Here is a 21,808-nt window from a genome sequence, read left to right as displayed (position 1 = left end):
ATCTGCCTATGTGTGTCTGCCTGTGTGTGTCTCTGTGTGTGTGTGTGTATGCCTGCCTGTGGTGTGTGTATGCCTGTCTGCCTCTGTGTGTGTGTGTGTGTGTGTGTGTGTGTGTGTATGCTGGTGGGGGAGGATGCAGAAGCTAGAACAATACCTGGATATCTTTTTCTATTGCTCTCTATTTCAATTGCATTGTGTCAGGGATTCTGGAAGCTCACCACATAGCTAGGCTGGCTAGCCAGAGCACTCTCAGGATCCATCTGTCCCCACTTCTCAATGCTTGGGTCACGGGCATACACAGACATACCCAGTTTAAAGACTCAAACTCAGGTCCTCATGCCTACTAAGCCATCTTCTCAGCCCCTGGAGTGATGAGATTAAAGGCATGTGTCCCCATGCCCAGCTCTGAAAATATTTTAAACAGAAGGGTGTGTTACAGGGGTTATAGTTAATATAATCTAAATAATTGATATATTCCAAGGAAATTATCTTCGGGGACCTAACATGTACAATGAATGTACACCAGTAGAAAGGTTTAGATCACATAAAATGCAATCCATCAAGTATTTGTCTGTATCAGTTTTGATTGATTGACTTTTCTTCCTGTCACGGGTCTTATTTTTCTACATGATACTTAGCTAATACTGGGTGGAGTACAAGATATTATGAATTTTGATATATTAGGTCCTGGCTATTATTTTATATCTATACATATTCTCTAATTCTGAAAAAAAAAAAAAGTAAAAAAGCCTTGAAATCTGGATTCTTTGGGGCAAGAAGCCTCTGGATTCAGCTCTCCCATCCTTGCCTGGAAATTCTCGTCTTCCAGCACATTCCACTTCTGATCGTGCATCTAGCACACGTTTTTGCATGGCACTAAAGATCCATAACAGCTTGGAAGAAGGGGTATATTAGAAACCCCTGGTTGGATATTAAAATGTCCTTTTCCTTGGGACCACCAGCTGTGTTGACACCCAGCCAGGAGCTTGGCAGGCACAGTTGAAACATTTTGGGAGTTGACTGCTGCAGAGCGAGCTGCCAAGGAGGGTTCGCGAGGTCTTCGCACAAGAAACATAAATCTTCTCATTTTCATCATGAAATATCTATTGAGTGACTTCTTTCATTAACAAAGTGCCACCCCTCTCCCTGCACAGCTAATTTTCCTGGCCACTTGGGTATGCACAAAACTGAACTGAAATGCATAAAATAGTATAGACACTGCTGACTGTCAGTCACATTACTTGTTTTTAAAAGATCCTAAGACGAGCTGCTTTCCCAGGAATTTCTCAAGTCAAAAATTCCCCTCTTGGAATCCACCATCCTATCTGCAAAAGAAAGCGATGACGAAATGCAGTTTTTAAACACAGATGAGTGTGGCAGGGAGCATTTAAATTCATGCAACCTCTCTTTAGGGCATTTTGCTAGTTGGCTGAAGTGAAAAGCGAGCTCGTGCCGGTGGTTAAGAGCTATTGCAGTTCTAGAAACACACCCAACAGACACCTTTGCAGACGCGCATGGGTACTCATAAAAGGTTAGCAGCTCAGGCTGCTCTGGGACCCCCACGGACTAGAGACAGCCTGGTGGTTGGCTGGAGCCGCGTAAAGACAGCCGCAGGTGCACAGAGCAAGCAGACGTGGGCAGACAGAGCCCCTCCTCGGAGAACAGAGCAGGGCTTTCAGGAATCAAATCTCCAGGGTGTGTGAAAGGAAAAGAGCAGTTTTTAGAACACGAACAAATCATGCGGGGAGTGGTGGAAAGCTGTGCAGAGAGGTCTTCCCTCGATGTCTGAAATGGTCTCAGAGAATGGGTTCAGGATGTCCCTGGAATACCACCACAACTCAGAACTGTTCAAGCCGGGCATGGTGGCCCACGCCTTTAATCCCAGCACTCGGGAGGCAGAGGCAGTCGGATTTCTGAGTTCAAGGCCAGCCTGTGAGTTCCTACAAAGTGAGTTCCAGGACAGCCAAGGCTACACAGAGAAACCCTGTCTCGAAAAACCAAAACAAACAAACAAACAAACAAACAAAAAAACCCAAGTGTTCAAGACCCTGTTATATAAAAGGGTCGAATCCTACATGACCTGTCCACATGTCCCTATACTGTCCCTTGTTTTCCTCTCCCCCATCCCTCTCACAGGGTCACAAGCACTCCACCACTGAGCTACAGTCCCAACCCTAGAAAATATTGCAAAGGCCAGCAAGATGGTTTAGCTTGTAAAGGTGCTGGCCACCAAGCCTGATGACCTGAGTTTGGTCCTTGAAGCTCACATGCTGAAAGAAGAGAACTGACCTCACCTGAGGGCCATGGCATAAACGTGTCCATATGCATACACATACAATGCACATAAAATAAATAAAACAAGTGAGAGAGAACCAAGCTCCAGAGAGAGAGAGAGAGAGAGAGAGAGAGAGAGAAAGAGAGAGAGAGAGAAATCTCCTGTGTCATCATAAAGGGGACATCCTGGCCAAGGATTGATAAGCTTGAACTGTTTGGGAAGTCACAGACCTGGCTAATCCTGATTTCCTGTGGGAACAGTCATGCCTGTGAGGGCATGACTCTTTCAAGGGGAGATCCAGCGACAGAGACACCTGGGGTTTCTGGCCAAACCCCTGCTCAACTCTCAGACGTTACTTTGGGTTGTCCCAAGCCTCCCCTTGGATCGCCCATGTCACATGCCCTTCCCTTAAGGTCTCAGTTGCCAGGGTCCCATCCCCCTCCTGCCTCTCTACCTCCTGAGCTGAGCCAGTCTGACTCACTGGCTCTCAGGCCGTGGTTACCTGGAAGAACAGTAGCCACAAGAGAAAAGTCCGAGACACATCTCCCCACCAGATCCATAAAAGAACAGGCTTAGGGTCATGCTGTCGTCGCCCTGCCATTTACTGGCTCTGTGACAGCAAGAAACCCAGAAGATGAAGTCTGAAGCCTTCAGCCAGGGTCAGATGCTCATCCCTGATCCCATCCAGTCCTGAGCTTTCTGTGTGGCTTTGACAAGTCAGGGTACCTTGGTAACATGGTTATATCCGTGAAGCAGCGGTGATGGCAGCATCTACTTAACAGAGTAGTTACAACAGTTCAGAACGTCTTCCTTCGGAAACCCTGCACAGCACTGCCTGTCACATAGCCAAGGTGCTCTCACTCCAAGGATGTCATTGATGCAAATGTGTGCATTCCTACCATACATGGCCAGTCCTTAAGAAGTGACTGTCAAAGTCAGGGTAATGGGAATACTACCATTTCACTTTTTTTTTTTTTTTTTTTTTGACCTTCTCTGCCTGGGAAAATGATGGTTAAGCCAAATGTGGGATCTGGCTGTGATTTGGGCCAAGTTTAATTCAGCCCATAAACATATCTCTGCTCCACCGGGCCTTGTCACTGTTATGCATCAGTGAGATGTACGGATGAGCCTTACAGAGTGGGGCAAAAGAAGTCACAGAGGTGTAGGGGTCACAGAGCTGTGACTTTCAGGCAGAGTGACTAAGGGCTGAGAGTGAGGACATGCTTCCTCTTAGCCCGTGGGAAGTGGGGAGCAGCCCTCATCTCCCAGGGCTGACTACAAAAGCGGCATGGTCCCCACAAGATTTATTGAGTTCTCTAGCTCCCACCTTAGAGGCCACAAAACTAATCGTTTCCTATATTAGCTTCCTGCCCTTTTGTTTGACTGCCTACCACATATAGTCTTCATAAGAGTAGGGACCACATCTACCTACATTGTCTTATCTGTTACAGCATCCTGACCACATAAGGCGTACGTCGGGTACACAATAAACAGCTGTTGGACGGATGCATGCATGAATAAAGAAGCAAACAGAGATAAACAAAGGTAAGGGGCCTCAGAACTGAGCCTGACACAGCCACATGCCACACTCAGCCAGGCAGAGCTAGGTCTGCTTATTAGAACTCATTTCCCCTCTGCACAGGCTTAAGAAATCACTCAGGGACTCAGGCTCCACAGAAGTCATGCTGACAGGCTCAGAGTTCATGAGTTCAGCCTCCAAGTGACAGATAATGACAGTGATCAGGTCAGGGAATGGACTTCCTCTGAATACCCGACCAGCACTGAACACTTAGAATCTACCTGTAGTCCCTAGAGTAGTTGGGGTACAAGAGGGATAGGAAAGGAAGCAAGGATGCACGGAGCGCAAGGTAGGAAGGCACAGAGAAGGCGACAACCAGCATGGAGGGAATCCTGCTCTGTGAAAAACTGCTGAATTCAAATGCTCTACCACAGGGCTGGAGAAATGGCTCAGTGGTTAAGGGTGCACACTGTTCTTCCGAATGTCTCAAGCTCAGGTCCCATGAGTGCCAACATCAGTCCAAGAGGTGTGTGTAGGTGTGCAGTGATTGCCCCTGGTGGTTTCCAGGAACCAGCTGGGTGCTCTCTTTTCCCAGTTACTCATTCAGGGACTTCCCCGTGATGACCCTCTCCTGAAACTGTCTATGGTGGGAGTACATAAACAATAGAAGCTAACAAACCAGGAGCTCAAGAGATGGCTCCAGTGGGTAAGAGCGAGTACTGCTCTTCTTGTAGAGAACCAAGCTCCATTCCCAACATCCATGGTCAGGTGGCTCACAACTTCCTGAAACTCCAGAGAAGTGGGCACACCTCGCTTGGCCTCTGTGGGTATCTGCACTCACATGAACACAATCCCCAACACACATAAACATAATTAATTTTTAAATGGCAATCCAGAAAGCAATATATAATAAATAGCATATCACTGGGTAGAAGATCTCTGTTTTGCCCATTTCACCAACAAGGCTTGGGCGAGAGATTAAGCCAAGCAACTGATACCAGAGTCTGTCTATGTTTTCATCAACTCCAATTCTCAAAAGACATTGCTTCCTTCTGAAGCTACGAACTGAAATGTCACAAGAAAGAAATGAGTGTTGCGGATGATTTGATTTTGTCAGAAGTCTTCTGATCCCCCTGGATGGACACTAAGCAATTGACACAGAAGACCTGCTCTCCAGCTGAGATAAAAGGCAATTCCTCTTTATACAGTGGGCAATTCTCCCCCAAAGACTGCAATATACAAGAAGACTTTGTGTGCGTGCATGCACACATGCATGTGTGCAATTCTGAACAAATCTGGAGAAATAAAACCCATGGCTGCTTCTCCTAGAGACCTGATAAACAGGCAAAGTGTGTACCATGTGAAGGGCAAGAGTTGCCGTGAATGCCTTACTATATGGCCCAGCAACTAACTATTAAATAAATGAGGAAGTCTGTTTGGTCCAACTAGGTATGTGGCACTATGTCCATGAAGCGGGAGGTATTCAAATGATCTTTCTGACAGTGATGGGTCTAGTCTGAGAGTGTTAGAACCAGGGTGCTTGGGTGTATGGGGGTTCAGGAAGCCTGATTATGAATCTCTCAATTAGGCCCTCAAGGGCAAGACTTGAGCATTCAGGATTCTAAATATTTGAAAAGAATCTGTAGAGGTTGCTTTCTGTGAGGAAAATCTGTACGGATGAGAACAAATGGAACTCAAACTGTCCCAGATAATCTGAGAACCTTCAAAGAATCATCACAAGAGTCCTTTAAAGAAGGGGAGCCTGGCCATGGAAGAGGAGGGGGTCATGTGACCACGAGAATGGCGTGGTGCTGTGCCCATAGCCGGGCATGCCTGTGAGCTCCTCTCTCTGCAGAGCTCACACTTGAACCTGGAGGCCTTACCGCAGGCCTCTCTCATTCCTCTTGCCCATTAGCTCTCTGTTCCTCTATGCTGTCCCAAACTTCTAGGAGCCAACAGGTAGCGAGCGCTGTGATGTCTCAATGAGTGAGACATCCAGGAGACAGCTGTTGTCCATCATCTAAAAGACCACCAGAATGCTCCTCAGAAATATGGACTCAAGGTTGCTTGTCTTTGAATCCTTTTTAAGATTAAAGAAAAATTTATATGATCTCTCCTGATTTTGTAATCTGGTAAGTAAAAAATATTTAAATCCTGTGCGTTGAACAAAAAGCTGTCTGTCTGCCTGGTTCAGCCTGGTACTGCCAGGGTATAGCCTATGTCTGAGGTATCTTTTGTGTGGCAGCATTTGCCAGCTGAGATGCTCTTGTTGCTGGAGAGTGACTGGCTTACAGAATGGCCATTTTCTTCACCTGTTCCTTCTTAGAAGTAATGGGTGGCACAGCCACATGCCCTTTAAAACTTCATAGCATAGAAAACATAGAACCTCTCCACAGGCAATCATTTGCGATTTCGTGAAGAATAAAAGCAGGAAGGAAAGGAAGACCACAAAGGGGCCTGGGAGAAAGAACACAGTAACCTTTCTATTGGCAGGAAGTCAACAGAATACAGGGAACTCTGATGTCAATAAAACTGCACCTGGGTACCTGTGAGGGTTGGCTTAATAGTGGATCTTTCTAGAATCACCTGGGAAGCGAGTCTCAATGAAGGTGGATTTAAGTTGGCCTGTGGACATGCTTGTAGTAGATATTTTGACTTTATTAGTTTAGGTAGAAAGGCTCACCTTAAGTATAGATGGGACCATTTCATGGGCAGTGTGCTAGGTTGAATGGAAGAAGGCAGGTCGCTAGGGAAGGCAGATGGCTAAGCGCTGCATGCTTTCACTCCTGTTCTCTGCTCTCGACTGGACTTAGTCTATCCGGGGTCCCTCACATTTCTGCAACCTGGATTTCCCCACAATGATGGACTGTAACTTGGAATAAGTCCTTTCTCTCTTAAGTTGCTTCTGTCAGGATGTATTCTCTCAGCAACAGGAAAGGAAGCTAACGAAGACAGCATTTAAGGGCCAGCTTAATTCTCGGTACACTAAAACACATCTGTTCTCTTTGAGAGTTGGTTCCTGTTGGGCCCCAGTTTTCTGTGGATGGAGACATCATTGGATGCTCATCTCTTATCATCTTACCATCCCATAAGGCCTTTGGTCTTGATCCCTGAAACCTGAGGCTGCTTTGAATGAAAGCAGCAGACATGGCCCAGGAAATTGAAATGACCTTAAGGTTCCCAGTCAGACAGGCCTCCCTGAGCCTCAGTTTCCCCAAATGTAGAGTGAAACTGATTCAATATGTGTTGTATCCTTGTGCCAAAAACATGATCACTATCATTTTTTTTTCTGTAAAATTCATTAAATTGCAAGTGAAAACAGCCATAAGAGGAAAGCCAGTATTCGGTGTGGAACACATACAGACCACGAAGTCCGAGCACCCAGACCAGTATGCTCAATTCCAGGCAGCTGTGCTGTGAGCGCCAGACCAGAGACAGATGCTCATGCGCAAAGGGTGCCCCATAAATGCAAGAGAGAACTAAAAACACAGTATGGTTTGCCTTTAGTCAGGATGTTATAGGACTCCTGGATGAAGGCAGGGGGCTGGGTCAGACATCAGCAAGGACAGCTTCAAAAAAAAAAACAAAAAAAAAAAAAACCTGAGTTAACCTCGCCTAGTTCATCATCTGGCTCCTTTGATTCTGAATAGGAGCACAGCTGGGCCAAGACTTCTACTGCATCCTAGACATTCTTTGGTGACCTCAAAGTTCTTCTCATACTCAGTCACAAATCAATACCAAAGTCTAGGAAGGAGACGATGGGTTGGTTATAACCCCAACACCATCTCTTCCAAAGGGTTGGAGGAGATAGTTTTCCAGAGCTTGGAAAAACACGAAAGGCCAAGAGGAAGCAGGGTGGGAAGCTGAGGGTGGTTGATGGTGGAGATGCAGGGCCATCTGAGAGGCTCAGCATGGAAAGCCGAAGAGTTCAAGTAGTTTGAGGTCTCTTGCTAAAGTCTGGTTCTAAAGCCACCGGTGGCTAAAGATCTACAAGAACTCAAACCAGGGGGTAGGGGTGGGGTGCTTTTGAATCTGACAAAACTTATACATTTGTTTCATTTCAGTGTCCAGAAAAGCCGGAGGCAACCTTACACACAAGTTGCCAAAGGATGCCCAGGAGTCCTAAGATTCTGTCTGAGGATCCAGGATTTTAAACTAATCCCGGCTCTCTCTGGATGAGGCTGCGTCCCCAAGGTTCCTGCCTAATCCTTGCTCTGTGGTTCCTTTCTCCTGGTCTCCTGGCTCATGAAACAAGGCCTGTACAGACCTTGGCTTTGGACTCACCCACTGGCACACCCCACCCCACAAGCCTTTAGCAAAGTCAGAGAGGCGCCTTTCATGGCTTCAAAAGTTCCACCAGGTTCTCCAGCCGCAGGGGGCTGGAGTGGGTAACTGAATCCTACTCAAGGCAGAAAAAAAAAAAAAGCGCACAGTGACCTTTTGTCCCGGCTTTCCCCGGCCAGCCAGCCAGCCAGCAGAGGCGGCCCAGCCAGCCAGGAGAGTAAGGAATTGCAGATGTGCGCCCAGGGCGGCCGCCTCCCTTCTGCTCCCAAAGCCCGGCTGGACACCTCGGCGTCGCTCCGGGCTGCGCCGCTATCCGGTCCAGGGCTCCCGCTCCTAGCTTTGGGCCAAGGCTCCGGGGAAGTCACTATCGTGTCGCCAAGAGCTCGGTCCAGCAAAGCTTTACCACAGTTCCCACCCTTCTAGGGACAGGAGATTCTTTTTGCGTCGCAAGCAAAATGGGCAAACCCTTCCGAGCGCACCAGGAGCTGTTTGGGACGCCCCGGGGCGGGCTGCTGACACCGCACAGGTGAGGTCTCCTGTCCTTGGTGGGCGCGGCAAACTGGGACTGGGACCACCACTCCGCGCCCGGAATGATTGAGGTTGCTCGTGGCGGCCTTTGTGGGCCAAGTGAAGGAAGCACCCTCCTGGTATATGGAGTGGAGACACCTCTGTGTTGCGGGGCTCCTTTCCTGGGACAAGCCTCGTTGCCCCTGCTCTGTGAGGTCCTGGCTTGGTTCTTCTTACACGGAGTTTAGACGCCCTCCTCCCCACGCCCCCATGTCCCCGAGACGTCACTCTGGGTCCGCGCGCGGGGAAGGAAGGCCTGGCTAATGAAAGCCCTACGATCGCCGCCCCTAGCAGGTCCCCTGCGCCTGACTCTCTAGCCTAGGCTCTGAGGGAGAAGGCCGCTGTGCACTCACCGCACATGGTGGCTCCGATCACTCCAGACGCTCAGACGACTCGCTGCGCCTCGCGCTCCCTGGCTCAGGCTCCCGCCGCTCGGCCTCCTGCCCTTATAGCCAGCCAGTAGCCCTCCGAGAGGGGTGGGGCTGGGGCGGGGCCTCTTGCCGCCTGCTTGCTCCTTATTGGTTCCTGGTTGTCGTGACAACGGCGGGGGCCCCCAAGACTCAGGGAAAGGGGTGAGGGGCGGCTCCCAAGCTCCGGGCTCTACTGTAAGGGGAGGGAGGAGGCCCAATCGGTGGTAAACACCTTGAGTTTGGACTTTTGAATCAGTCATATTAGACGTGAAACTTTAGCAAGGGGGACAGATCGCTCTGTGCCTCAGTTTCTTCATTTGTAAAATGTGATAATGATAAAATGTACCTCTCAGATCCTCCTGAGGGTTAAGGCCAGACAGACTGTGTAGGCACAGAGTACAATCAATCAATCAATCAATCTCTCTGTCTCTGTTTCCCTATCTTTCTCTGTGCCTCTGTGCCTCTCTCTCTCTCTCTCTCTCTCTCTCTCTCTCTCTCTCTCTCNCACACACACACACACACACACACACACACACACACAGTGGACTCCTATTCTTGCAATATGCCCCACTATTCCAAACTTCTTTCAGAGCAAGCAAAAGTAGCACACACTAGGTTTGTGAACTTCTTCCAAACCTGCCAGGAGCAAACTGGGCTTGGCTGAAAAAGAAGAAAATTGAAGCTCCTTATTAAGATATAAGATATTGACTAAGATGTGCCAGAGCCCGGACCTGAGAGCAGTAGGGGGGTAAGATACCCCAGATCTAAAGGATAGCTGAGCCGCCCCGGAAACCGCCCCATGATGGAGATGCGCTGGCAGACCCGTCTGGCAAGCAGTGAGCCTGCATCCAAGCCAGGGGCTCCACCGCCCCACTGTGACCTGGAGCCTTGGTTCGACCCTGCGATGGATGAGTCACGAGGCTGGCTTTCCCCCGCCCTACTTCCCGGCTGTCTCCTCCTTCTCCCCACTGTTCTCCAGCCCCCTCATCTCCTGAGGAAAGACCTGGCCCAATATTTGCTCACTTTGAAGCCATCTGTGTGTGCATGGTTTAACTTAAAAAAAAAAAAAATTTCTTGAAATCTAAATCTATGATATTCCCCAATTATATTTTTTAAAGAGAAAAACTAGCTTAAGTCTTGTGTTTGGCATTTTTACTTAGCTTTGTGACCCCGGGAATGGAGGTGTTGTATCCACTGAGGAATTTGAAATTCGATGCTACTGACTGAGAAAGTTTGACTGAATCATCTTGATGCCTAGAGCTGACTCAGGAGCACCTTGCTCCTTACCCTCAGCTATGTGAGGTGACACTCATTCATTAATTTACCCATTCATCATTCATTCCCAAATCTGCACTTCACATCTCTCCCGGTGATAGGGACTTAATGAATGAGGACAGATCCAGCCTCCTGGCTCTTAGAAAACAATGGGTGGGGCAGACACTAAGCTGGAGGTTACATAGGAAATTGGACATCTCTGTAGAGAAGGTCCTGGGCTAGGCAGAACTCCACAGAAGGGGACAAGAAACAGGCCTTCTACTGGCACCAAATACCAGGATCCCTGTGTCCTAGCATAGTGCAGATCTGCCTTCCACTCTTCTTGTAATTTTGTATCTTCATATGAAAAGTGGCAGGGGTGACTGCTATGACCCAGTGGAGGCATCCTCTGCTTTTGGGACCCGTAAGCCTGGAAGCCTCTGGAAGAGTCATGACCTGACAGATACATAGCCATTGGACTCACCTGGCTCTAGGATTGGTCAGGGATTTTATGTAGCCATGCTCAACAACCTGCTGCATTTGGAGACATAGAAGAAACAGAAAAGAACAGATTCTCTTGGTTCAGCTGTACGGAGGATAATTTGGGGGAGTTTGTGATCACATTTGGGATGAGATAGAGGTGTCTAAGAGTGGAATGAGCCAGAGCAAATTGGATCCTTAGATGGACAAAGTTACACATCTCCAGAGCCCTGACTGCTCATGGATTTTTCAGAATCACAGCTCTGTGGTTTAAACATGTCCCCAAAGCAAGCTCTGTGATACAATTTTCAATGATATAGTTACCAGGCGGGACCTCTGAAAATCGATTGGGCCATGAGGGCTGCACCTCCACCAACAAATTAATGCTAATTAAAATAGTGCACTGACCTTTGAGTATAGCCTGTCATATCCTCTTGATCGAGGGTATCTTCCTGTATGGTAATATGACAGGAAGACCCATGCCAGACACCACCCCTCACTTACCGACTTCCTAGCCTCTAAAACCCACAGCTTATAAAGATTTATTACTTAGAAGTCACCTAGCCTATGGCGATCTTTGAGAGCAAACTTAATAAATTCCTATGTTTACTTGACGTCCACTGAAGCCGCTTTTGTCGTTTGAGACCAAGTACAGCCCTGACACCTTCAACCTGCAAGTGCTCTGACCAGAGAGAGGTTCGGTGGAATGCTCGGGTAGGGAGCGATAGCCCTAGTCCATTAGGTCCTTGCTGGAGGTAACTTTCTTGTCTTCAGCCTAGTCAGGGACCTGCTCCAATGCAGTCTAGGAATCCCCCAAAGAGTCAAGCCAGAGATGAGGATTCAGCTGGGGGAGTTCAGGGATGGACCCGTTTGGAGGACAGAAGCAATGGAAAGGAGCACCAGATCCTCTCTCAGCATGGCACGTACCTCTCTTTAGAGGAGGGTGAGCCTGTATACCCATAGGCAGAACCCTGTCTTCTCATTCATAGCAAGCTGCTGTACCTGGCCCTAGGGGCCTTGGATGTTCGGTACTAACATGCTGTCTATGGGTGAGTCTAGCCCCACTTTGCAGGGACACTTTGACTCCACTGGCCGAGAAGGTGAGGCATGTATTGGCTTCTTCACCTATACACGTGTCTCAACCCCTTCTGTAGTTGGAAGATTTACTCTCTGCTCCTCCCTATTCTATCTGAATAGCCCAGTGAAGCTCCACAGCTGTCCTCCTGACATGGTATGAGCCTGCCATCTCCCATGCACAGGCTCTGCTCATCTGCCTTTCCTGGGGTGCTGTTGCTGGAGTCTGACCACAGTGTCCAATTTGTTCATGGCATAGCAACTCCTTTGGGCCCCTGGATTTTTCACCATTTAGCATGTTATCATGAGGGACTTCACTGTCAAGTTTCTCTCAGCCTCAGCTCTGTGAGCTGAGCTATCCACAGGGCAATCTGAGATACATATTCTCCTTAATATCCTTTTAATACTCACAATACAGAAACACCACGTAAATCTGGTTGTCTAGACACCTAGCCCAACCCAGCACAGGGCTTCCTGGATTTAAACAGAACTCCTCAGGGAGTTCAGGGTGAGGGGTACTGAGGTTTGCAGCTAAAGACTTCTTGTTAGATAAAGAGGGATGGGGTGTGTATGTAGTGAGATTCAAGAGAGACCTGTGAGTAAGGTTCAAGGCAGGTAACATGTGGGATCCTAGGTGTGTAGGCCAAGTCCCATGTGTGGAGACTTGGACTGAATTCTCTACCTCAGGCCATCTACCTAGCCCTCAGCTAGATAAGAGGGGGGAGTGTCAAGGAATAGAAACTTGGGTATAGCACAGGAGGCCTGTCATATAACCTCTCCTTCTGCAGGGCTGTATAATGGCTTAAATAGGAGATTTCCCTACAGGCCCATGTGTTTAATTCTTGGTCTCTGGCTATCAATACTGTTTGGGGAGGTTCTGGAAACTGTAGAAGTGGGACTTTGTCTTCTTTCTATTCTGCTTCTTGGCTTCTAAAATGTAAGCTGCTTTGCTCCACAACATCTTTCTCACCATGGATTGAAATTATGAATTGAAATTAAATATCTTCTCTTATGTTGTTTCACCCAGTCAATATGTTACAGCAATAGGAAGTCTCATTAATATAGAAAACTGGTATCTGGGAGGTGGAGCTGTTACAGTGGCATCACCACATGGTTTGGATGCTTTTAGAACTGGTTTTCAGGAAGAGTCAAAAAAAGTTCAGGGAAGCCCTAGGATGCCAAAAGCAGAGCTTGATGGGATATTCTGATGGGTGCTCAGAATAACAGAGTGATTGATGTGAGTAATAGGGACAGAGAAGATAGTATTCATGAGGCTTCAGTTGGAAGTGAGGACTCCACTACTGGAAACTGGATGAAAGGCTGCTCCCCCGTGTCCTGAGACTTTGTGGGAAGGAGAACTTAAAGGCTAATCAGTTGTAAAATTTCATGACCACTCAAGCTGTGACACGGCTATCGCTGGCTGCTTTCAGACAGGTTTACAGTACACATTAGGAGCAAAGTGCAGAGCAGAAAGTTGAAAGCAAGCAAACCAACAAACCAAGAAAACCTGCAGCTTAAGTTGGAACAGCAGCATAAAGTTGGGACTATGCAAGACATCATTTCTGAAAAGATTAACATCAATAAAAGCTGATTGCTTTGCATTGGGCCAACAGAAGAAGGCCAACAGAGTGTCTCAGAATCAGCCAGACCTTATTTAGTGCAGGCTTATTTGAAGACTTTCGCTTGAACAGAAAGGGCCTTGGGATTCTCAGCTCACACAGGGCTGTCCACAAAGTTGTTTCCCTGGCCTGGCCTTCATTTCACTGTGTACATCTGCCTGGCCATTCAAAGGCTGTGGTAGTCATGGTCCAAAACTCTCTACTCAAGCTAATGGCTGGCCTTGTTTTTGTAGGTGTTTAGAATCCCGGAGTTATCAGATCACAAAGGCTTCCACACCAATTTCAAAGAAAGCCCAAGAGACCAGGATTTGTATGTCAGGGTCAAGATGCCTGCAGGTACTCCCTGAGAAGACAGTGCATAAAGCTGTGAAGGTGAAACCTAAGCATCCACAAAGGCTCCAGGAAGGGGAAGATGTCAGAGGTATAGAATATCTATCTGCAGAGGTAAGCTGTGGAAACAAGTGGGACCAGCCCAAGAGAGACCATGTGGATTAAAAATGATAATGCACAGGACTACAGAGTCCATTGGTGCCCGTATCATAATAACATGTACTCTACTAGATGCCAGACATGGTCTATAGAATTCAATATTCACCCTGCTAGGCTAGTCTGATATCCTTGTTGTTTTCCTATTTCTTCTCCAGTAGTAGAAATACCCATCCAAGATATAAGGGCACAGAATAAACATAACTTTTCTTATTTAGTAGGGGTTCACAACTAAGATTTTTTTCCTTAAATCTCAGAGAAGACTTTAGTCCCTAACACTAGGAAAATATTAGAACTGTGTTATGGTGGTTTGAATGAGACTCATTGACTTATGTGTTTGAACACTGAGTCCCCAGGTGGTAGAATTGTTTGGGAAGGATTAGGAGGTGGGGTCTTGTTGGAGGAAGTGTGTAACTGGGGCCAACTTTGAGGTTTCTAAAGCCTCCCTCCACTCTCAGTGTGCCCACTAGTTTATGCTTGTATTTTGAGGTGTGAGCTCTCTGCTACTCAATACTGTCCTCGTCTTTTCTTCTCCCACCATAGACTCTAACCCTCTAAAACAGTGACCTCTTTAAATGACTTTCTTTTATAAGTAAGTTTCCTTGGTCACAGTGCTTTTACCACAGCAATACAAAAGTCACTGATGAGTCTGAAAAGACTTTTGAGTTACTAAGACTCTTCAGGATACACTATATGCATTTCACATCATGAAATAGTAATGAGTTTTTGGAGGCTAAGGGTGGGATGCTGTGTTTTGAATGTGAAATTTCCTCACAGGCCTACACATTGAATATCTTGTCCACAGATGATGGTGCTATTTGGAACATTCTGGAACCTTTGGGATGTGGGGCCTAGAAAGAGGAAACAGGTCACTGGATGCTGCCCTTGAAGGTTATGCCTGGTCCTTCCCCTTTCTGCTCTGCTTCCTGGCAGCTATGATCTGAGCTTCTCTGTCCTTCTACAGTGTCCCTGCTATGATAGGCTGAGACCTCTAAAACTGTGGGCTAAAATAAGCCTTTCCTCCCTTAAGCTGTTTCTCAAGTATTCTATCAACACACATTAACACTGAGTGAGTAGGGCAAGAAAAGCTCATGATAAGGAACTGGACAGGAAACGGTGGCCAGAATCCTTCTGAAGTACAAGAGCCTTAGGGTTGAAGCAGTGACTGAGCACTGACTGTTCTTCTAGACCCGTGGTTCTCAGCCTTCCCAATGCTGCAGCCCTTTAATACAGTTCCTCACGTGCTGTGGTGACCCCAGCCATAAAATTATTTTTGTTGCTACTATAAGTTTGCTACTGTTTTAAATCATAGTGTAAATATCTGTATTTTCCAATGGTCTTAGGTGACCCCTATGAAAGGGTCAGTCAACTACCAAAGGGTTGAGACCTACAGGTTGAGAACCACTGCTCTAGAGAGTCCAGACTTGATTGATAGCAATCACATGCTGGCTAACAACATTCCCTCTTCTGACCTCTACAGGCAATGCCTACACATAGGGCAAAACACTTATACAAATAAAAATTTTTTGGAGACAGGGTTTTACTAGCTCTAGCAAGATGTCCTCGACCTCACTTTGTAGACTAGGCTGGTCCTGAACTCATAGAGATCCACCAGCCTCTACCTCTCAGTGATGGGACTAAAGGTATGCACCACCAGACTCAACAAAAATGTCTTGAAAGAAAAGAAAAAAACAGACAAGGATTTGTGGCAAAGAAGACATGTGGAGGTCAGGCATGGACAGATTGTCTTCCTCAAGTACTTTCTGACTTTCATTTGCTTTCTTCTTTTCTTTCTTTCTTTCTTTCTTTCTTTCTTTCTTTCTTTCTTTCTTTCTTTCTTTCTCTTTCTTCCTTTCTCTCTCTCTCTCTCTCTCTTTCTCTCTCTCTCTCTCTCTTTCTCTCTCTCTTTCTTTCTTTTTGAGACAAGGCATCATAGTTTTGTCACATTGACTTAAATCTAGACAAACACGGATCAAGGGAATCTCAATTTAGAAACTGCCTCCATCAGATTGGCCTGTGAGCAGTCTATGGGTCATTTCCTTGATTGCCTATGAATGTGGGAAACCCCAGCCCACAATGGGCAGTTCCATCCTTGGGTATGTAGTCCTGGTCAACATAAGAAAGCAAGCTGAACAAGCCAGTAAGCAGCATTTCTCTGTGGGCTCTGCTTTAGTTCCCTCCTTAAGCTCCTGCCCCGGCTTCCCTCAGTGATTGACTGTAAGCTGTAAGATGAAATAACACTTTCCTCTCAAGTTGCTTTCGGTCAGTGTTTGAGGGCAGCAACTGAGAAGCAAACTCAGATACAAGTTTTCCTGTTGAGTCAGGAGCTCACCCATACAGCTAGTTTGGATGGCCAGCAAGTCTTCCGCCTGTCTTCCCAGTGCTGGGACCACAGGAGTGTTCTGCGACATCAGGCTGTAGCTTGCTTCTTTCTTCGTTTTTCAAGACAGGTTTCTCTGTGTAGCCCTGGCTTCACTGAAACTCACTCTGTAGATCAGGCTGGCCTTGAACTCAGAGATCCACTGCCTCTGCCTCCCGAGTGCCTCTGGGATTAAAAGTGTGTGCCACCCCCACCTAGTCACATCAGATTTTTTTTTTTAACCCTTGCGCATACTGGAGGCTTGAACTCAGGTCCTCCTGTTTGTACAACAAGCACTTTAGAGACCAAGCCATCTCCCCAGCCTGGGATGCAGAATTTCCAAGGGTTCCCTTCTGTCAATTTCTTTCTGTACCCTTGAGGCACATACTGCTGTTGTCTAAGCAATATGGTCCTGACTCAAGGGATTCCAGTCATGCTGCAGAGCTGGGGTCTGGCACAGGAACGCTGGGGCACCCCCATATGCTTCTAATGCTCCCAGAGCTGGTCTTGCTATGCCTGGCTTAGACAGAGTGGAAATCTGAGGCTGCACTAAACAGTTCTGTGAAACAGGTGATGGGAGAGTACCTGGTGCACACCAAGTGTGTAGTTCCCATCAACCTGTGGCCAAGACCAGGGGACCACTGTTCTAATCTGAATGCCAGCATCCTCCTAGTATAGCCAATGGTGATAGGAAGCTTCATGGCCAGGTAAGGGGGCAGATTATAAAGGTGTGCTATCCACATAGAAGAGATCCCAAGGATGAATATGGTGGCATCTGACTTTAACTCTAGCACTCAGTAGATAGAGTGCTCTATGAGTTCAAAGCCAACCTGGTCTATGTAGTGAGTTTGAGGCCAGCCAGAGTCACATAATAAGACTGTGTCTTTAAAATGAAAGTTAAGGGCTGGTGAGATGGCTCAGTGGGTAAGAGCACCCGACTGCTCTTCCGAAGGTCCAGAGTTCAAATCCCAGCAACCACATGGTGGCTCACAACCATCCGTAACAAGATCTGACGCCCTCTTCTGGAGTGTCTGAAGACAGCTACAGTGTACTTACATATAATAAATAAATAAATCTTTAAAAANAAAANAAAATAAAATAAAATGAAAGTTAAAAAAGAGATTCCCAAAAGCTGCCTCTCCCCTTCCACCATGTGAAGACATCCATACTAAGGGCCAGATGATCCAGATATGGAATCTGCCAGTGCCTTGATTTTGGACTTCCTTGTCTCCAGAATGTCAGAAAAAAGAGATTCTACTGATTGTAAGCCTCCTGTGGTGTTTTGTTGTAGTAACTTTACAGACAAAGACAGCTGGTGATGGTCTTTTATTCTCCCTTCTCTCCATTATCTGGCACTGTCTGAGCTCATTCCACCCCAAACTGTTTCAGTTGTCTCAGACAAAAACAAACAAAAACAAACAAACAAACAAAATAAGAAAAGAAAAAAACAAAACCACCCAAACAAACAAAATCCCGTGGAAGCAGAGGAGGCCTCATACCTAGAGGTCATTAATTTATCTTACAAATGTTCTCAACACTGCGTCTTTCCTGAGTGACAGCAAGGGGGAAAGAGAAAGCCAACCCCTTTTTACCTTGCTGGGACGCTCTGAGCAAGCATGCACAGAAACACACGTGCAGGAGAGGGAGGAAGGGGGAGCAGAAAAGCTTTAGAGAGAGTGGGAGCTCAAAAGAGCAGATCTGAGTTTACCTTCTAACTGAAGCTTCTAAGCCAGGAAGGAATTCAGCTAAGGAACGGGATGCGGGGAGGGGACCGGGGGATGTACGTGTCACAGAAGTAAGTGTCGTGTGATTGATGGTATCCTACACCTTATCAGAACTAAATGCCGTAAATGCTATAAACAAGGAAGGCAAAGAGGAGAGAGGAGACAATAGAGAATAGTAGGGACTGTGGAGACAGGGATCATAAGCCCCATTTTAGACTCTTCTAGGTACCCCCCCCCAAAAAAAAAGACACACTGTGGATGCTGGCTAATGAGCTAAAAGGGTATAGGGACGGGAATGAGACCCATGTTTAATATTTCAAGGTAAATATTTCGTGTTCCATTAACTTATTTACTCTACAAACAGGATTTTCCTGAGGGCGTCAGAGGGGCTCCTGGGAGTACACCTCTGTTTGCTGAGCTGATCTAGGATGCTACAGGAAAACCCAGAAGTGTAGGTGCTCTGAAGAGCCGCAAGGGGACACAGTTGTAGCTGGTTAGCCAGTGGTCTGTCTGCTCCAACAGAGCTCCCTTTGTTTGGATCCCAGAAAGGAGGGTACCCCAGTAGCCTGGACTGTGGTGAGGAGTTCACCCTAAGGTGTCAAGTGTGGGGCAATGACTCATCAGAACCAGAGAGGATGCATTAGATAAACAGCTTGTTGCTGCTGATTCTATACAATTCTTCTAAAATAGGAAGCCATGGGAGTCCCAGCACTCAGGTGGCAGAAACAAGTGGATTTCTCCATGAATTCTAAGACAGCCTAGCCTTCATACCAAGTTCCAGACCAGCCAGAGCTCGATAGTATTGGACCCTGTCAAAAAAAAAAAAAAATGAAGAGGGGGAGGAGAGGAAGAAGAGAAGAAAGATAATAGTTGTTGATGACAATGATGATGATGATGATGATGATGATGATGATAAAAAATGAGGGATACTCTAAGCTTGCTGAACATTCAAAGCCAAGGCCAAGGGCAGTTGAAAGCCATTCTTTGATCTCCACATTCTTGACATGATACACACACACACACACACACACACACACACACACACACACACTCACACTACTATACTCTTTAAAAAGCCAACTAAAGACTCCCACATTGGGAGTTAGCATTGGGTAAAGGGTTCAAATACATGGTGAGATGCTCAGAGAACTAGGATCAGAAAGCCAGAGGGGTTCATGAAAGGCCTGCCTTCCAGAGTCCTCCAGGACACCCCAGAAGCAATTCAGAGATAGGGCAAGGTTTCTGCACAAAGGATACGTTGACACCCCCCCCCCAAAAAAAAAACCCCAAGGACCAGATCTCCATACTTTTGCCAGGAAGAAGTATGTGCCCTCTGGAGGTTATAACAACCTTGCTCACAGGTCCATTGTGGACCTCAAGACTTCCCAGACTGCATCCTTGGAGGAGGGTGCCATGACTGCATATAGGAGGTGCCTTGAACAGTCCAGGTCACTCACTGGAGCCTCCAGGGTGGTCAAGGAGGGTTAGAGGCTGGTGACTAAGTCAGACCTTCATCTTCAGTTTCCATCTTCTGAAGGACCTGCTTTTAGACCTCTTGGCCATGTTTTGCCTGTGTGCTGCACGTTTGCCCTGCTTGCAGTCCACCTTTAAGCAACACACCTAGCCACCCTGCTCTGTGCCCTGAGAAAGCATCTCATCAGGCATGCTTTCTGGCTTTTGGTTAGCCGTGGCTAGTGGGAGAATGAAGTGTAAGAAGACAGAAGTGAAATGAACACATGTATCTTTGGGGTGACTGGGTCTCTCCCAGGGGCACTTAGGTACTGTCTGCGGGGTGTGTGATTTGCTCTGTGAGAATCCGGTCCTTGTAAGTCTAGAACTGGTCCCTTCCCAACTGGGCAGACTCTCTTCTTTGCACTACCTGGGATTGAACCCTCATGCATGGTAGAGAAAGAAGTACACTACCACTAAGCTACATCCCCAGCCCCAAGATGAGCATTCTCCTAACCTTGCTTATTCTTCTTAGTTAACCTGTATTGTAGCTAGGATTTCATTGTTATGAAGAGATACCATGACCACAGCAACTTTCATAAAGGAAACCATTTCACTGGGGGCTGTCCTACAGTTTTGGAGGTTTAGTCCATTATCATCATGGTGGGAAGCACGGCAGCATCCAGATAGACACGCTGCTGGAGGAGCTGAGAGTTCTATATCTTGATCCGCAGGCAATGAGGAAAAGACCGTGTCACACTGGCCAGACTTGAGCATATTCGAGACCTCAAAGCCCACCAGTGACACAGTTCCTCCAATAAGGCCACACCTCCTGATAATGCTTGCCCCGCCCCCAACCACGGGCCAAGCATTCAAACACGTGAGTCTATGGGGGCCATTCCTGTTCAAACCACCACACTGGCCTAGGGAGTAATTGAGGTGAATGAGCTATCTGAGTTTGTCTAGGGCTTTTCTGCTTTTAGCAGCTGGGCAACCTCTTAGCCCTAAGTAAACAGGAACAATCACTGTAGTGGCTACCTGACTCCTGGAGCCCCTGGTACTGTTGGGTAGCTAGCTAGCCAGTAACAGGATTAGGGGACATAAGAGCTGGGTCCTCCCCCTGGTAAACAACAGCTTCTAAAACCAAGGACTGGAGCTTTAAGACTAATTATTACTGGTCACACATGTCCCCAGCCCTGAGAGGTGAGGTGATATCCTAGACTGCCTAGAATGTCATTAATTGATAACTATCTAAACCTGGACCCAGGAGCCCTAAACCTTAAAGATTTAAGGTTTAGGGCTCACCCTGTAGAAATCAAACCATTCAGACTGGTCTACCAGATATACCATAAAGTTCCCAGAAAAAACTGCTTTCTAGAGATTTTTAGAATTAATGTAAAACCTGCCCTAGGATAACACTAAGTAGCTACTTCTCCCAACCAATGTCCTCCCAAACCCACATCTAGATGACTTCAGGATAGTGTGTGTGTGTGTGTGTGTGTGTGTGTTTTACTGGGGACTGAATTTAGGTCGTCAAACACACTGGTCAAATGTTCTGCCATTGAGATACACTGCTAAGCAGTTAGCTGCTTTCTCTGAATGGAAACAATTCCTCCTGACAGAGGAAGGAGGCTCATGAGACTCAGAAGTTTCCTGTAACTTACAAAGTTCTGGAAGCTCTGAAAGAAAGTCACAAGGCCCATCCCCACTGTGATGCAAGTTACAAGCAACTGAGAAGAGACCCTGTGGTACAGCTGCCAGCAAGTCGTGCGGGGAGCTGCAGGGACACGCAGCCTTCTCAGGGCTCAGCCATGCTGCATTTCAGTGATATCGCTGTTTTCAAGACACCCCTGTAAGTAGCCCCCAATAAACCCACTGGCGAGCCAAGCGAAGATAGGGTGGGATGTGTCTTTGTCCTGTTGTCGCTCTATCTGGGATGAGAAGACATTTGTGTCTCCACAGGAAGAATCTCACAAGAACTGAAGATAAGGATAAAGGTCTCTGGCTGTTGTCTCCTCTCAACCCTGGAGTACGTACCTCACTCTGCAATAAGCTCCTCCCAGCTTCTGAGATAAGCTCTGTGTGTCTTATCTGAATTCTTTAGATAGAGATCACAAGAGCCAAAGGGATCCCATGGAGCCAAAAGGAGTCAGTCAAGTGTGAGATTCTTGGTGACATTGCTGCTTATCTGTTTCCTTGAATTCCTTTTCTTTCCTTCTTTCTTTCTTTCTTTCTTTCTTTCTTTCTTTCTTTCTTTCTTTCTTTCTTTCTTTCTTTCTTTCTTTCTTTCTTTCTTTCTTTCTTTCTT

At 46.9% G+C, this 21,808-nt stretch overlaps 1 protein-coding gene across 1 annotated transcript in view; it reads right to left on the bottom strand.

Annotated features, from left to right (window-relative positions):
- The window catches only part of Gfpt2 (glutamine-fructose-6-phosphate transaminase 2), a 46,802-nt gene extending 37,715 nt beyond the window's left edge, over window positions 1-9,087 (bottom strand). The window contains exon 1 of the mRNA XM_021212035.1: window positions 8,999-9,087. Within this exon, the coding sequence (XP_021067694.1) occupies window positions 8,999-9,005 (7 nt within the window). The 5' untranslated portion in view covers window positions 9,006-9,087. The remainder of the gene's footprint in view (window positions 1-8,998) is intronic.
- Between the last annotated feature and the right edge of the window lie 12,721 nt (window positions 9,088-21,808).

Source organism: Mus pahari, chromosome 14 (assembly GCF_900095145.1).
Source record: "Mus pahari chromosome 14, PAHARI_EIJ_v1.1, whole genome shotgun sequence".
Classification (NCBI taxonomy): Eukaryota; Metazoa; Chordata; class Mammalia; order Rodentia; family Muridae; genus Mus; species Mus pahari.
This window is presented reverse-complemented; position numbering and strand designations above follow the sequence as displayed.